At 36.4% G+C, this 17,448-nt stretch overlaps 5 protein-coding genes across 9 annotated transcripts in view; 2 read left to right on the top strand and 3 right to left on the bottom strand.

Moving 5' to 3' along the window:
- Positions 1-69: 69 nt before the first annotated feature.
- LOC124308140 (suppressor of fused homolog) lies at positions 70-4,807 on the bottom strand. The gene is made up of 7 exons (XM_046770541.1): positions 4,428-4,807; positions 3,670-3,762; positions 1,840-2,149; positions 1,541-1,776; positions 1,221-1,451; positions 912-1,119; positions 70-775 (listed from the first exon to the last, which is right to left on the bottom strand). Exons 1-7 carry the CDS (start codon positions 4,598-4,600, stop codon positions 710-712), a joined length of 1,317 nt encoding a protein of 438 aa, XP_046626497.1. The 5' UTR covers positions 4,601-4,807; the 3' UTR covers positions 70-709.
- Positions 4,808-4,938: 131 nt separating this feature from the next.
- LOC124308151 (TM2 domain-containing protein CG11103) lies at positions 4,939-6,222 on the top strand. The gene is made up of 3 exons (XM_046770556.1): positions 4,939-5,288; positions 5,378-5,465; positions 5,551-6,222. Exons 1-3 carry the CDS (start codon positions 5,152-5,154, stop codon positions 5,878-5,880), a joined length of 555 nt encoding a protein of 184 aa, XP_046626512.1. The 5' UTR covers positions 4,939-5,151; the 3' UTR covers positions 5,881-6,222.
- Positions 6,223-6,336: 114 nt separating this feature from the next.
- LOC124308143 (translation initiation factor eIF-2B subunit beta) lies at positions 6,337-8,105 on the bottom strand. 2 transcript variants are annotated; one of them, XM_046770548.1, is made up of 6 exons: positions 7,936-8,105; positions 7,737-7,823; positions 7,363-7,644; positions 7,132-7,288; positions 6,577-6,971; positions 6,337-6,506 (listed from the first exon to the last, which is right to left on the bottom strand). In XM_046770548.1, the coding sequence occupies exons 1-6, from the start codon at positions 8,001-8,003 to the stop codon at positions 6,434-6,436; spliced, it is 1,062 nt and encodes a 353-aa protein (XP_046626504.1). In that variant the 5' UTR covers positions 8,004-8,105; the 3' UTR covers positions 6,337-6,433. The 2 variants fall into 2 exon arrangements, with proteins under 2 accessions (XP_046626504.1, XP_046626503.1); XM_046770547.1 differs by having other exon boundaries at positions 6,337-6,971.
- A 3,747-nt stretch (positions 8,106-11,852) lies between these two features.
- The window catches only part of LOC124308139 (dynein regulatory complex subunit 5-like), a 57,429-nt gene continuing 51,833 nt past the window's right edge, over positions 11,853-17,448 (top strand). For 3 of the 4 annotated variants that reach the window (XM_046770536.1, XM_046770534.1, XM_046770538.1), the window contains exons 1-2: positions 11,853-11,993; positions 12,791-12,895. The gene's annotated coding sequence lies outside the window, so the exon portion shown is untranslated. The remainder of the gene's footprint in view (positions 11,994-12,790; positions 12,896-17,448) is intronic. The other variant, XM_046770535.1, reaches the window with a different exon arrangement.
- Positions 13,815-17,448, bottom strand: part of LOC124308150 (Kv channel-interacting protein 4) — a 50,650-nt gene continuing 47,016 nt past the window's right edge. The window contains exon 5 of the mRNA XM_046770555.1: positions 13,815-16,479. Coding sequence (XP_046626511.1) covers positions 16,432-16,479 — 48 coding nt within the window. The 3' untranslated portion in view covers positions 13,815-16,431. The remainder of the gene's footprint in view (positions 16,480-17,448) is intronic.

Here is a 17,448-nt window from a genome sequence, read left to right on the forward strand (position 1 = left end):
ACGGGATGCCTCAGAAATATCGATATGTAGATTTGAGTCAGGGCGTAAGAAAATCGGACGAAAACTATATTTTATTTGTATATAAATATATTGTACAACAAGTATAAAATGGTATACAGATAGGACATAACAATAACCACTTCATTAAAAAATCAAATCCTTATATTTACACATTGTCGGCGTGTGTTGAGAGACGAATCGCATCAATAGCGTTTTTATTTGTTTATAATTACGATTAATCTCGTTCGTACTGTTCGCGCGTAAAATAACAATATACGTCAACTAGCGATATTAAAAAATACAATAAAACGGGTCGGCTATTCAGAAAAATATTTACATGTTCCCTGCGCCTTGTACAACCTTGTCTTTTTCAATTGGTTTTGACATGTAAGGCGTTCGTTTTTTTTTATACTTTTCACGACGAGAGCAATAATTATTCTTTTACTATCATTATTTATAAATTAGATGCTATTGTAAATGGATAAATTTCTGGATGCGTATGAGTTACGTAAAAAATAAATTAAATTTGCACGACCTAATAATAAAGAGATAATACTTGGATAAACGGTACAATGAAACAAATTATATACGAATCATACTTTGGAAAACGTGGTACCCGATTACGTTTCATAAACAATAACAGTATGATATAATTAGATGATGGATATTCACTATACCATTAAATTATTAGAAAATTTTTCCAACTCGATCAATCATTCACAATGGTCACCGCCAATTTGTACTCTGGCCAGGAGAAGGTTTTTGGAAGTTCAAGCTTGTGAAAAAAAAAAGAAGAAACGATCAGTAGATTCAACATCGTACATTGTAACAAATCCAATGGTAATTTCATGTTTATCATACCCAAGCAAACGTGTCTATGTAATGTATATCGTATATCCTCTTCAACTTACTTGTTCAGGTGAATTCAAAATCTGAAATTCCTGTGCCATTTTTTCGGCAAGATCTTCGGAAAGCAGGACTTGCAGCCAAGGCCCTTGTACTACATATGGCTTTTCTTCGGTCACCAAAGTGCCAGTCACTGTGGGAGCTACTATTGTGACCGCAGCATGCGATAATATAGATTTGAATGTAAAATGCCTACCATGCATTACGCGACCCCTACAAAATAACGGGTCATGATAATAATAATGGTTACGTTTTTTTTTTTTCACATGTTCTCCTGATCGATCAGATATTCAAAGAGTTTTATTATGACTCACTTTATTGCCAGGGGCAAGAGACCACCAGCCTCCAAGTTGAAAGTTAAATGTATTCCTGGTAACGTTCTTATGCCGTTTTCTTCGTCGAAATTTCCACCGTTTTCACAGGGTGATAATCGTTCGGTTTTTATTGTTGGTTTGACGTCTTCGCCGTCGTCATCGTCGTCTTCAGAGTCATTCTGGGGCTCACGATATTTTTCAGTGCTTCTATCGCTGGCCATTTGTACCCACCTAAGAAGAAAAGAGTCTCATTTACAACCGACCGTTGGTTCTTTGGAGAAACACAATAGAAGTACAAAAAAGTGCAGCTAGATTCTCACCAGCACTTTGCAGAAACTCCGCTTAGATTTGATCCCTCTCTCTCTATGCCACACTGTATTCTCTCGGCGAGAGAGGGATCTTCCTCCATAACTGAATACGTCCTTGCCATATCGGTTACTAGCCAAGGTCCGTAACTCCTGGTTGTTTTGAGAAGGTTTACGACGCCTAGTCCGTTCCAATGTTGCGCCGCCTGCAGCTCTTCCGAAGTAACTCCGACTATTTGTACGAAAGTAACCTGCGTCGATAAACTTTATACATATTAAGAAGGCCGGGATGTTTATAATCTCATGATACACACCTCTCCGTGAGGTGTAGACGCCGAAGTTGGTAGCTGTGGATCTCGCCCCATGAGTATCTGCGTTATTTTTCCATTTGCATTGTCGAGTGGGGCGTGCCACGACACGTGGTCACCGGGCAGCAGCATATTTCCGGAATTAAACACGTACTTGGCTAGTTGCTGCATCACGTTTGCGGGCCACGTCGGTGGTGTGGTTTCTCCCCTTTTCCTAACTAGTCTGAATGTCAGCTCAAATCCAAACCCACTCAGGCAACCTGGCTCGCTTTTTGGATGCAATCGTCCATCGCCGTGCAAATCAGACAAGCCCAGGCTAGTTCGGTGATGATAAATAAGATGCAATTATTCCCTGTTCATATTCTGGGCAGAAATAGATCATCTTCGTAGATGCTATTGAGGAAATTCTCAAAGAAGGATCTCAAAAAAGCAGTCAATGGCAAAATATATTTAGAACAGACAGAGGGGGCACCCTATGCTTATATTTACACCGTGCACCCTGAACATGCACACCGTATCCCCTTACATACTATCTATATATAGAACAAAACTATTACAACAGCTGCTGGGCTTATGTACTGCCTCAAGGCACACTTCTGACTGCCTGTGCTGCAGTGACACTGATAAATGCCCTACATCCCGTTTTTTTTTATTCCTTCTTCTTACTCTTCTCCGATTTTCTCTTCCCCTTTTCCTTCCTCTACTCACATATTGAGAAAAAGTTTCAAGTTTTTAAGAATGAAAGAGGTGTGTAACAATTTCCAAGAAAAAATCTTTCATAGTACAAAGATGATGTTCATTTTATTTTTAGGCAGTTCATCATACGGGCACAATGAACTTGAACAACTCAATATTATTTAACATATCTACTACAATATGGGTGGTCAGTCAAAGTAATGTATCAGATTTCCATTGCAATCACGTTTTTGCTAAGCGAAAGTGCAAGACATGTGCTACATTTTATTGTAAATAAAGAGTTTCATTTAGTTAACAGTAAACCTTCTATTTTCAATCGAGTATATTAAATTTGAACTAACAATAAGTATGGCTTGTAAAAAATTTGTTTTACGGTCTTTTTTTTATTCAAAGATGTTTGTGTATTCTTTGTCAAGTAATTTACATATTGGTTAACTTTGGTGAAACAGCAGAAATAAAATATAAATTTATTTATTTTCAAATTTATTATTATTTATTTATATAAATTTATATTATACTGTTAGATGAAAACCATACTTTAAACTTCCAAATTGTCAGTCTAGAAAGAGTAAAGTTGTTCTCGAGTGGTTTGACCTTTTTCGTTCAAGTTTGGGCAGGACTAAAGCACCTTCCAATTGTTCACTTAGTTATGAATAATGTAGCTGAGCGACTTCTTAACTGTTTGACATTGTACCTTTGAATATCGGGCTTGTCCCGTCACATAAATTAATAAATAAATGAGTAAATTTAAATAGTGGCAAACACGAGATTAAACAATAATCACAAGCAACAAAACGCGAAAAATAAAAGTTAGAAAAGAATTTGAGAAACTTCTAAAATAGGAAAATAATCCAATGATGTTTCCAGTATTGTTAGACACTGTGTTAAGTCAATAATAGTAATCTTGTATCTTCTGAGGTGTTGCTTTTCAGGGTGGAACAAAGGAAATAACTATCGTTCAATAGTAGAAGAGCCGTTTAGTCAACGATTAGTTACCGTTATACCGCTAGATGGTCGTTAATAAAAAGAAAACAACCATCGCTTCGCATGTTTGAGTAGCGTTCTGCTGCTGAGTAGTAGGGTGTGAGTTGGAATTCAAAAATAGTCAATGAAAATACGTAGAATGTTATTTTTCCTCACCTAACATAGTGCCAGTGGGGTGGTACCCCAAGCTCAGGATACCCAGGATTCTCATACATGCTAATGTAGTCTAGTGGATCTGGCCCACCCAACCTAGGCACAAATACAAAACTGAGTTATTTTACTGGCATGGTGACGCGGGGCAGAAGGGTGGCTAAATATAAAGTCGAACTTTGAGCAGCATTCTCTTCTTCTCATGGATCCTGTGCAATTGAACAAGAAAGGTGTGTAGCATGGCAAATACATTGTGCAATTCAAATTCACAGCAGCATTTTGACGGCGCCATTGGTACTTACGATTAGCATTCCATAACTACATCTTGGGTGATCAATCATTTTTATTAGAAACGCATGAGGAAAATACTGATCAGAGAATCGACTATCGAGATAGAAAAATTAGGCTGCAAAAAAGGTGTCATTCTCTACTTAGTCATTGTATTACGAAATGGAAAATGTGCTTGTGCCGTTATAAATCGTTTGTAGAGCTAAAAAAAAATAAAATAAAAAAAAAAAAACGCGATCAGATCTTTACAGAATTTTATCGGGTGCTGAGAATGGTTGAAGTGGAAATACGAGGATATGAGTTCGGACGATCGATGAAACGGAGACTGAGAGGGTCGGGCAACAAGTGTTTACATCGTAGCGTAAACAACGAAACGGGCAGTTGACACATCGTGTCGGCAGCAGCAGGCTGGTTAAATTTTAACGAGGTTATCCACCCCGGGATTACCGCTCGTCATACACGTTATTATATCTCACCAGTATTTGACGATCGCTGTAACGGTCAGCGGGTTACTCTGCTCGGGATAAATCTCCCTGCAAAGGTTGTGCAAAGCGTCAAGTCCCGGGGCCCCAGGCGAGGGTCCTTGGCTCGTCTGACCCGAAGGTAGGCCCCTCAAAAAATCCTCCCTTTCCCTCATATTCGCGAACATGTAAAATATACCGCCTCCGTCTCACGACGCGGATCGCAAAGGGAATTCGATCTAATAACCGCAAAGACGTGAACAGGAGGCTCGCCAAAGCACCGACGTTGCACAGGCCAAACTCTTCCCTAACACCGCACCGCTTTTCACACTGGGACTGCTCACGCACTAATGAAAATGACAACACACAAAGCATCCTCCAAGAACGTGGGTGAGACTGTCGGGTGTGCGTCATTCTCACTTCCGGTCGTTCCGGATCGTCATTCGCTCGTCGATCGCATCTTTCCCTTAGATCCGAATTCTCATTGGTTCCTACTTACGAGATTAACATCGTACAGTGTCGCTGCGGTCTGAAGTTGGGTGCGAGGTCGGTCTGTTCGTAGCGTGTGAATGTGTAAGCCGAGACGTGCACATCAATCAGTATTCCAAACGGAGTTTGATTTATTGATGTGCGTTTTCGTTCGTCGAGGGGAGATTACCACGATATCGTTAATTCCGAATTTAAAACACTACTGTATGCTTGTCGGTCGATCGGCGTGAAACATGTCCGTTGATGCAAGATGAGGTTAACGTTTCAGATTGTCATTTTGACCTGCCTTTCCTCGAGCTTTGTCAAATGCTCGGCCGTTTCCGAAGCGAATAAGACGGCAACGAGCGATTACAGATTCAATGGGCCCCTGGTATTGTGCAATTTTTTGTAAGTATCAAATCATCGCAAATTCCTGACATGACCTCAATTTGAAGGGCATTGTAACGCAGTGTTTTGTTTTCTTCTGTATTAATCAGGCCCAAGGAATTCATCGAGTGTGCTGAACCCATTGATCACAAGGGGAACAAAACTGCCAAGGAAGAGCTTGGGTACGGCTGTGTAAAGGTATATAGTATTGATCGAACGATGTATGTTTTTCCAGGATTTAAATTGGAAGATGAAAATAGTGTGTTTTATTATTGCATTCAAGTTCGGTGGTTCTCGTTACGAGGATGTGGAACGGACCAAAGTAACATGCGAGGTTTTGCCAGAGATCGAATGTCACGGAGTGAGAACGTTTTTCCGAGGAGGGGTCCCGTGTATTAAATATAGCGGACATTATTTTACTACCACGTTGCTCTATAGCATTCTGTTAGGCTTCGTTGGTGTCGATAGATTTTGCTTAGGACAAACGGGAACTGCCGTCGGTAAGCTTTTGACTTTGGGCGGTGTTGGCGTTTGGTGGATCGTTGACGTTATTTTATTGGTGACCAATTCTCTGCAGCCTGAAGACGGTAGCAATTGGAATCCTTATGTCTGATGATAGTAAATAGACCCAAACATTGTGAATAACTACCAAGTATTGACTAATTCTGCACTTAGATAAATATATATACATACATGTATATGTATGTACAAAAACAATTCGTGTTAGAACTCAAATAGTACATAGATATATCTATGCTGAAAAAACTACTGATTTTTATCTGTGCTTGAACTATGGAATCTGGTTGTAGAAACAAGTTCCATGTTGTGTCAAATTTTACTTGATACAAATAATAGTGTTTCAACTTTAAATAATCTAAATGTGGAAATCCCAATTACCGTGCCATCATCATGTGCAAATATAATACAAACGGTTTCCAGTATCCGTTTAATCTTGTCTGACTTTGATCTCCGAGTTTCCGAATTTATCTTTCCACACATATTTTTTGTTTCCTTTGTTTGGCCACATATGTTTCATCACAGTGAAAAATGGACACAAGATAATTCATAGTTTATTAATAAATATAGTGAAGTTTTTATTTCGATTATCATACTTAGTTTTACCAAATTAATTACGTTTTCATTGTCATATTCGTATGGTCAATGTATTATAATTCGTAGTCATCGGGATGGTACAACTCGCTTAGCAATCTGTAGATATAGGACGGTGCATTTCCTCCACTGAAAAGAAAAAAAGTATGTTGGAATGATTTGCCACACATTGAAAGCTGTGTGTAAAGTGATGACTAACGTGTTGGTAACAAACAACGTGACGAGTTCCGGTGGAACGTAATCGAAGACAGGGTTGTAGGCTTGAATTTTTTCCATCAGTAGAGAATTGGTGCCATCTATAACACCTTGCGTCGGAGAGACGTGTTTGTTGAAAGCATCTTGTTCGTACGAGCAAAGATACAAAGGCGACAATTTGTACAACGGTAGTAGGACTGTAACCGGTACAGAATAATGCTTAGCCGCCAATGCAACTGTGTGACATCCTGTGATAGACCTGAGCCCTCCGTTAGCCATGACTGTGTGAGTTCCAATTATTACTTTATTTACCCTAGACATCATAGCGAATATCGCCACGTCAGATATCAGAGTCGTCTTAATCTTTGCCTTGGCTAAATTTACAGCCATTTCGTGGCCCTGTGAAATAATAGCAAAACAAAGCATGCACGAGAGTAAATTAATAGATCTAAGGCTACAAAAATGCTCAAATATGAGCGATGAATGAGATTGTACAGCTGAACACTTGATGAATGTTATTTCAAAATGTAAAGATAAAAAATAGAAATAATATACAAACATTAAGAAATGGTGCACCTTCGGCTACGATGACTTCGAAAGTCCTTGACTCTGTGGCTTTTTTCAAAAAATCCTCAACCATCCTGGATCTTCCCAGTGTCATGATAATTTCATTGGAGTGAATGTGTTCCGAGGCTTGCTCGGTAATATTTTCCGAGCTGAAACAGAACTGGAATGAAATGGACGTTCTATTTATTAAAGAGACAAATGTGCGGGGGTATAAAATACAGACCAAGTTTCCAGTTCGACTTGAAATTCTGTAATGTGTTCGATGAGTGCGGACTTCAGAGAGGGAACGGAATGGGAATAGTCATTTTCCTGATCTCCTCCTGCGGTAAGAATTTTATGAAGGGATTCCTGAGGGTCCGTCTCTTCCGTTCTATGTTTCAACTCCGATATGTACTCTTCCCTGATGATTTTCAGTATTCTACGAACCATACTACCTATCGACGATTCTATCGGTACAGAATCGATCAGAACTTTTCCATTTTCTTTGATCAGTTTCATCAATTCTCTGTGGAAGTTGACAGCAAACATTAAAATTGATAATTATTTATAATTATTTGGTATAATAATTAGACTCAAGTTATCAAAATTTATTCTTACTCCGCGGTATTCCATTCTGAATTGTTAATGATATTCTTTAATAGCGATACGGTCGATACTACGATGTTGTAACTACCATTGATTCTCCTGTAACAAATTACCAGTGTGTTCAGTTTTTAGTAATTTTGCAACACGATAATGTCAAACGCTTTTAGAGTTTGGTGAATCGAAGGTTATGTTTCAGAAATACTTATTATACCCGTAATTAATATCCCTTATCAAGGTTAACACACTAGGGTGGATATTCTCAGGAACATCAGCTACCATTTTATTGCACTAAAGTTTACTCTATATGGTTTATCGAAAATAATTACAGAACTTTTCACGACAATATTGGATCAACGCGACTGCGACGGACGTTAGTTTTCCTTTTTCTTTATCGGTATAGTAGAACTCTCCACACAACTGATACCGACTGAAATTTCTGCTATCGACAGTCGTTACCGCTAAATTCGTATTTCTTGTAGTACAAAATACTTGAAAAATGAGGATCGTAATAAATGTACGATTTTTTTGAAATTCCGCAAAGCAATACTTTCCTACAAATTGATTGGTGAACAACTGTGCTGCAATTTGTAGTAACAGGGCCAACGTTGTGACGTTAATTGTAATCGATTTCTTCGAAGAAATCGCAAAATAGGAATATATAGGTATATGAGAAACGTATGAATTGTTAAGAATAATTGAGTGGACTCTGGTGGGGACTTATCTAAATGAAATTCGGCCTTGATGTAATTAACATTTATTGATATTGCCACTACCAGTGGAAAACTGCCAACAATGTAATATAATAATAGTACTTGAGCTATTCCGATATTTCAATAACTATATAATTAAAAATTCTTAAACAATATTTGCCTGTATTTATGAAATCGGGGTGACGTGAACTGAAATATACAATATAAAAGTAATATTTAACACATTATACAGGTAGATAGAGACTTTCTCATTTCATGAAAGTCACAAATTCATTTTGAATTCAAACATCTAAAATATTTACTAATATTTAGTAATATACTATAGGGGAAAAATCATGAAAGTTTATACGTATAATACTTGAATTATTAATACGGCTATCACTTGATTTTTATAATTATGAATAGACTCCAGTCCCTAATATTCTAATTTGTATCTAAAAAATTGGAAATTTTCAATGCCATACTATATAACGTTGATTTAGTTTTAGTTCTTCTACTCTCCGTATACCATTGTTCTACGGTTGTTTATACCCAGACTAAATTCAGTTTTTTCGTTAATTTAATTTTTTTGCCTTCTACATGCATGACTTATACTCACCCTACATATGGATATCTTTACGAAGCTAAAATTGTTGTCTTTGTCTTGTTTTTCTTAGCATTGCCATATAGTTTTTCGTTACAATGATTTTGCCATTTACAATTTATTGCCAAAGTCGCTGAAAAGAAAAATATATATATATATTTGGAAAAAATCATTCTCACCTAAATATATATTCTATAGTACAATTCGTAACCTATACACTTTTAACGGGAACATCGTGGTGATCGTTTTTAGGAACTCGATCGAATTCCTGTGCCTAGATATCAGTGATACGTATCCTGTTAAGTCCGCAGATAATATTTTAACGCGACAACGGGTTGAAAACAAGGAGCGAAACATGTCTGACTACTATTATACTTTACTTCACCTACTGCGAGTCTCAAACGTCCATTTCTTGGTCGTTGTAGAAGTTCTTGTATTCGAAAATTTAACTTTCCTAGACAGTTTTTATGAAATTCATAATCAGTTTGATGAGGTTTTTTTTTTAATTATTTTTTATATATTTTTTTTTGCGTCAAATGCATCATATTAATTAATCAATAATATATAAACACGCTTCGCAGTTGTTGTTGTTGTTTTCCTTCATCTCTCTCTCCCTCTCTCTCTCTCTAAATTTCATTTCTTATCAACGATAATCATTGAGCTATAGGGAAATATTTCAGATAATGAGGACGATCACCTATAATTTTGATACAGTTATATTGCTAGTATTATTTATAGGTAAACAGTACGTTTCTATATAATACATGGTATTTACATGGAGATGGCAGTACGTTACAGCAAATAGGTGCTGTGCGAAGTACATAACTAAATTTTAGTCATTTTATAATATGACTTTACTCATCGTATAGTGATCAAACTATGAGTTTTTATACTTGTCTATTATGTTTAATACAATTTTGATTACAGTCATACAACTTTATTTTTATCTTACGTAAACTAATTTTAGTAAATTGACTAGGGCTCAGCTTGGCTAGATTATTAGCCGCAGCTTTATACCTTCAAATCTACTAATCTGTATAGCAATAGTATCAATACGCGATTTGAAATTGATATCGGAGCTGAACGGTGAACAGAAAATTAAATTGATTAAATCATATATTAAGGCAATCGAGATCGTGTAGACTTTCATTGGATTATATTGTAAATACATTAGTGTATTGAAAATCTTGGTGTGAAATAGTTGAAAAATGTTCGCAGTGAAAATATTCATAAAATTTTTGTGATACACACACTTTTTTACGCGAGCATTTTCATTTGTACTCCATATTGCAGATCAACGGTATTCTGGATAAATTACTATTATCATTATTATCGTTATTATAATAGATTTATTTCAACTTCTTTTAAAATTCATAATTCAACACTTTTAACGAAATAGTTTCACGTTAATTTTACGAGGACATAAGATTTATAGTTTGATCATTATATGTATAGCAACAATATTTAGTAAAAAAATATAAGTTTCTATTTTAGATAATTGCTCAATATCCCCGAAACGAAGAACACGTATAAAATCAACAAATCAATTATCGCTCTTTCAAAATAAAGTTGAAAAGTCACAAGTTGAAACATTTTGGTGGGACGAATAACGAGTGTAGGAAAATTACAACGTTTATTCATATTTTTTTGTTTCACAAATTTGCCATTTAAAAATAATGCAATAAAAATTGTAACGTCAATCTCGAAGTTTTTTTTCTTTATAGTTGGTTAATTTTATCAACTCGAATACCTGCACTCATCTAATGAACAACGTATAATCTGCGAAGGCTTACAATTAGATACATATACAGGTAAACATTTGAAAGGCGATTGTTCAAATTTTCATAATAATACTTGAATATTAGTAGAGGACGAAAATCTTGGAAAGTCCTTGGCCATAGATTATAGTTATGCGATGTATATGCCTGTCTTGTCACCAGCTGTGTAAATACTTGAAAAGTTTTGTAGTCAAAAGTTGAAAATTATATAGTCCTTTGCCATTTTGTAAAACTTTGTTGCTTTACAATATTTTTTTTCCTTTGTACGGAGAAAAAAGTTTTTCATCTTTACGAAGAGATGAAGTTACCGTGTAGGCATATCCTGTGTGGATATAATAATCGCACGCTTCCGATTCGTCTTTCAGAATGAAGAAGTGAAAAAAAAAAAATGTACAAAATATCTCTCGTGTTAAATGAAAAAAGCTCTTTCAAAAACGGCGCTTGTTATACTTAGTTGTGAAAGTAATGAATTATTTCATAGATATATCAGAAAAGCGTTCAAGGCTGTGATTAATTGTTGTATGCGTATGTTTTGTTTTTCAACTTTTATTTAAATTTCGGAATTACTTTGTATTCGGCTTAGATGTTAGTAAATTCGTATAGGTACTTCGAATTGGTCAGCTGTGTGAAAATTAATTTATATTTAAGGTTGAAAAATCAATTAATTATCAATTACCTGTACGTACGTAATTAATCGCGTGTAAAACTTTTTTGACTCTCAATATTATTACAGTAATAGGTACTTTGCATTTTAATTCTTTGTGTATCGTGTATTATAAATTATTATTATTATTATTTTTTTTTTTTTTTTCGGTCAAGAAAACCAATATGATTTTACGACCAATAAGTCGGTGACGGGGATTTTCTTTATATAATTTTCACGTAACTTTTATTGTTCCGTTATGCACGATCTTCTACACCTTCCTTATCGAATATGCGCGGGGAGTTGTTACGCAGGTGATGTGGCATCGCATCAATTCGTTACCCAGCAACGACGTAAACGGTGAAAATATACAGCTCGGGGACTCTTTCCCTTGACGACTATTTCCTGTCTAGTTGTCTCGTTGAAAACGATCTCGAGGATTACAGAGCGGAGCCTGCGGTAGAAGGATCCAGGGGATCCAGAAGGAACGAGGACGGAACAGAACGCGCTGGAAAATCCACGAATTACCGCTCGACTGTCTGCTTGCAGCAAACGGTCCGTATAGTCTTGGTAATTGCGAAAATAAAGCTCTGTGAAGTAAAGCGCCCATAAAAGCTACCGGAAAATCAGGCTGCATTCGCTTCGAACAATATTCATATTTGGACAAAAGAAAGAAACAAAAGAGGGAAAAAAATGTTCAAGTGTTTTTCTCGAATGGCGCATTTCGTGCAACCTTGCCGCAGGCTATTAAATGGAATTCTTGAATCCCTCCCAAATCTCCGGATCTAGATCACCGTCAATTGTGCGCAATGATGTGAAAGCAATTATTTCGAACGCCATGTTTGTTTTTCAAGTATACTATACGCAGTGAAGTTGAAGTTCGTAACGTTATTGTTCGTTCTTGTATTACAACGATACATTTTATCGAAAAACTCGGTATTTCGCGAGTTTAGAATTGTCTGAAAATAATTAAACCGTAATATAACGCTTACAATATTAAACCAATATTATACCCATTGTATATTTTGCAAACTCAATTCTTTCAATGGTATATTTCGAAGATGTGAAACAGTAATTTTTATCTCCACGTTTCGTTACTTTCACCTTACTCTGACTTCAAACTCGTGCGATACTAGCGTACATGTGTAACTTTACTTCATGAACTTCGCGTCAAAGATTTCCTTCGGGGTAAAATGAAGTGGAATTATTAAAGGATAAAAAATTGTACAAACGTAAAATTGTCTCTGCATAAGAAAAAGAACAAAATTGAGCATGGCGTCGGTCCTAAGAGCTTTCCAACTTTAATCTCAACCTAGTTCCTCATATCGTTCGTTTCTATATTTTTCTCACAGGGGTAAATAGACTGCCCAAATTTTACGTCCCGAGTGTGTGCCCGACGCTCCCGTCCAGTCGTAGAACGAAATTGGATCACCATCGTCTATGGGTCCGAGACTGCGGTAAGTCTATCGGTATTTTGACAAATAGTAACGACTCTGCTGCAGAATGGGCCGTTTTATCCCTGTCTTGGCATTATTCCATTCGGACATACCTTGCAAGCCTCGTATCCTCCCTGTGGGATATTAATGGTCGTTTGTAAAATCGCGTTGTTGGACACGCGCAGTGACGACGATGGACCGAATCTTCTAAATTCGATCTATTCTTTCGTCAGCGTCAGCGATTCAACCAATTCACACTTGACGTGTGTTTTCAATTTACCTTATTTTCTTGCATTACGAATGTTTGATGTCGATGCGCATTTTTTACCTTATTATTTTCTATTCACAAAATTGCTGCGTAATTTATCCGTTATCTGAATATACTTCTATACATATGTGTGTATCATCGTACGAGTACCAACCAATTTATATACAAAATTGTATTTATTACACACTATCCCGTTAATTTTCGACGATTAATGTACACAATTTTGTTGTACCCATCGAATGTGACTTTTTTTAATTTTTAATCACATTTCTTATCATGTTTTTCCTTTACACGGAGATATCTATGTACGTATTAGGATACTTTACTAAATAGAGACTGATCTAAAATCCGATAGTGACTTTCAAAATTCTACGAAACTTTTATTCGTATCTTGTTATTTATTTATTTATTTTATTATTATTATTGTTTTTATTATTATTAGTTTTTGTCGTTTTTACTTCATTTCCGTAGTCGATTTTCTTACAATTTCTTAATGACTATATCGGTGATAAATAATATAATACCTAATGATGATTATAATAATTCATACATAGGATAATTGAACTGCACTATGTATACAATAAGCGCAGCGTTGCACTTGGAAGAGTTTTTGTATTTTTATTTTTCATGCTTTGTCTTCGGTATCTTCTTTTCATTGTGTGTGTGTGTGTGTGTGTTTTTTTTGTCACGTTTATTCATGTAATTTCTTACCATATCGTAATGCAGTATGTCGTGTACCGTCCGTACACCTTGGATGAAATACTTATTCGTTTCCTGTACATGCATTATGTTGAAACGTCTCTTGTCGAGTGTGGACGATCTTAAATTCACAGCCGCGTATAATATACATATACAATGTCGCGTATGCGTATATTTTTATATTTTTTCCCCGAGATTCGATTCAGGTTCTCTTCGTTGTCCGAACTCACGTCGAACAACTCGTTATCTTTCCACGTGTCGGCGTTACTAAGCAGTGCAAATTTACATACACATATTAACTGTTACTGTATATACACCTACACATATTCTTCGATTTATTCCTATATGCCGATCTTATTCACCGTTGTATAGATATTGTATAATGTGTCGTTAATCCAAGCTTCATATTCGCTTTCCTTGCTTCACGAATTAACGTACACGATATTTCGAGTTTAAAATGAGGATCGACGCGAAAAACAACATAACAACGTGCATTGGTAAGAAAAAAAAAATATTCGACTATATTTTACAAGTCTGATACATATCAGGATCGCAAAAAATCAGCCCAAATTTCGTTCACATTGCTCGATTCAAATCGATTGATTGAGAAAGAAGAGGAAAAAAAAAAAAAAAATTAAAATTAAAAAACAAAAAAGAAAAACTCTGAACAGTCTCGCGCTTGCTTGAAATTAAAAATTGTGCAACTTGCACCAGATCATCGCTCGGAGCTTTATACACGAGGTGTTAGGCACACCGTGTAGAAAGTCTTCAACAATCCGAAATCATAAATATTGGTTTTTGGTATGACAGTATTCTGTGTCTGGTTAATAATAAAAATAACAATAACAGTAATACCAATAATAACGACTTGCTATGATAAAATCTACATTTTTATACAACATGGTATATATCGTACAAATATATTGCTTGCTTGTTTGAATACGGCGTGTGTGTACATATGCGATGGAGCTTTGTTATACTTCCTTGTCGATCTTACGTGACTTCTGTATTAAGGTATGCGTAATGTCTACGTCGACGACACTCCGTAGAGCGCAACGATGCATGATGGATGTAGCTATGTACGTACCGCGTATGCCTTGTACATGCCGGAGGGGAAATACGAATCGATAGAATGTCCCGTTGACACCCGTTGCTGCAGCCGCGGGACCGCGACAGATAATTCTTCTTAATAATTCGCACGCGCGATAAATTTATACGCGTGCCTGCAGTGTAATTGATTTTTTACCGATAAATTATCACTCCTTTCAGATTCAGGTTCAGAAGGGAGTGATATATATATATATATATATATACACGTCATAGAGTCGCGACAATTTCCAAGGAGCAGATAAATATGTCAATATATCGCAAATGATTTAAATGTTATTTCTATGATTCAAAAAGTATGTTGCCTGTATCGTATGTGCAGGTCGCAAGCGTACGATTACTGTTCTTTTAAATTAGGTGTGAATATATAATTTTTTTTTTCTTTTTTTATTTCGAATACTGGAAAAGGATTCTAATTACAATTTCAATAATGTACGACGAGTCGTGTTGGTAACGTTACGACCCTTCATACTCTTCACTCAATTTCTCACTAAGACAGGAATTACCGTATTTACATATTTTATACATACATGTATATATATATTACATATGTATATATATATGTATGTATGTCGATAGAATTTATATGTAATTTTCTTTATTCATAGTCTTGTTATTCCTTAGTAATTATACGAATGCACATCATCTATTCATCCAGATAACATAACGTCTACAGCCAATCGTATGCATATAATATTATCTTGACTAATCGAACGAGGTACATGACACAATCATCGACCGCGCAAAAATATCTGCGTTTTTGCACATCAAGGTTTTTTTTCCCCGTATCACGGCATTGTAGTAAACATGATTTACCGATATCTGTATAACGTATCGTACAGTATCGATCTTATATCGTATCGATTTATTACATATTTTATTTTTGTATCAAACGACGATGCGCGAAAATTAAGCGGGTGTGACTGGTGTGATAATACCAGTGCAATCTTAAATCGCGAATCGTTATCGTACACGTGTCAATTAAAAATCTCCGTTTTACCTGCAATTACAGTTGTCTTTATAAAATTTCACCGCGCACGTATAACGTATCGTTCCACAATATATTCTTTCCCAATATATATTCTGTTTTTTCACACAATTTCGCACACCTCGTTTTCAGTTCTGCGTGTCCTTTGACGTTATTTTTTTTTTATTTTTTTTCAACTTATTTGCAAATTTCTTATCACCTAGACGGTGAGTTATACGTGTATCTACGAACGTTGCGATCCGGGTCGAACTCCTAACAAAATAACGGCGTATCCTGTTGGTCCCACCAGTGAGCTGCAAGGAGCAGGTAAAGTTCGTGATCCTGGGCTGTGTAACCCGGAGGCGGCGGCGGCGGTAGCGGCGGGATCGGGGGCAGAAGGGAATAACGTGGCGGCGATGGTGCCGGCGATTGGGATGGCGTCGTCGATGGCGGCGTTACGGGCGTCGGGGGCGTCGGGGGCGTCGGGGGCGTCGCGGCGACGGGGGAAGCCGGAGATCAAAGCTCGCAGTCGAACATCGCCAAGGATCGCGTGATCACTTCGTCCTTGAAAGATAATTGCCAAACATGTTTTTTTCTTTCCTTTAAATATCAAATGACAAATTATCGATCGCCGGTTTACAGACGATTCGAATGATTTTGGGTGAAAAATGATCGCAATGAAATTTTATAAATCTTCTTAAGAGTGCGCGTTAAAGATGAGAAGTAAACGTCAAGGTATCTTTGAATAATTAAAACACTGAAATTATGTATACATTTTAGGGAGAAAGAATATTTAAAACTACTGAAAATCCTGAAATGTGAAATCTTTGTTCAGTTTTCATGAATTTCGTTTGAAATATTACACATTAGGATACAAAGTTTAATATTTTCAGGCGAGTCGATTACATGAAAGATATACAGAGTGATTATCTATCGACAGAATGTTCGAGAGTTGTTTGTCAGGGTGACCAACGGTCATAAATTCAGATTACAGGTCGCCGCGATGTGTGAATCTTTAATAATTTTTAGGCTACTTTCGTGACGGTTGGTTGCCCTGGCAAATAACTTTTCTCGGATTGTAGTGCATGCGCATTACTACACCCATAGCAGACGACGGACTGTTCTGTTGATAGACAACACAAGTCTGCAAAAAACATTTTTTTTATAGATGCGTGGCATGTTTTTGGTACATATAAAGTTTTCGAGTGTGTTGAATCCAAAAATGACTTCCATTTCTTTTCATCGCGTACAGTATTCTCGCCAAATACAAGGGGTTGGCATGAAAAAAAGCATACCTATAATGAAAAGATGAAATGAAAATTTCATTACAATGACACAAACAATATTTCTTATAAAATTGAACAAACAATTTCTTCATGATATGTATTTAACGTTCCGCGTTCATTCTTTTCGCTTATGAAACCTTTTCTCCTTCTCTTTTATACTTCTCCGAACACGCTTCCGCTTTCCATTTTCTGATTCCCTGTTTGTATCTATTCTTGAGTCTCATTTTAATACATGTCGAATGGAAGT

The sequence above is a fragment of the Neodiprion virginianus genome, chromosome 6 (genome assembly GCF_021901495.1).
Source record: "Neodiprion virginianus isolate iyNeoVirg1 chromosome 6, iyNeoVirg1.1, whole genome shotgun sequence".
NCBI classification, from domain to species: domain Eukaryota; kingdom Metazoa; phylum Arthropoda; class Insecta; order Hymenoptera; family Diprionidae; genus Neodiprion; species Neodiprion virginianus.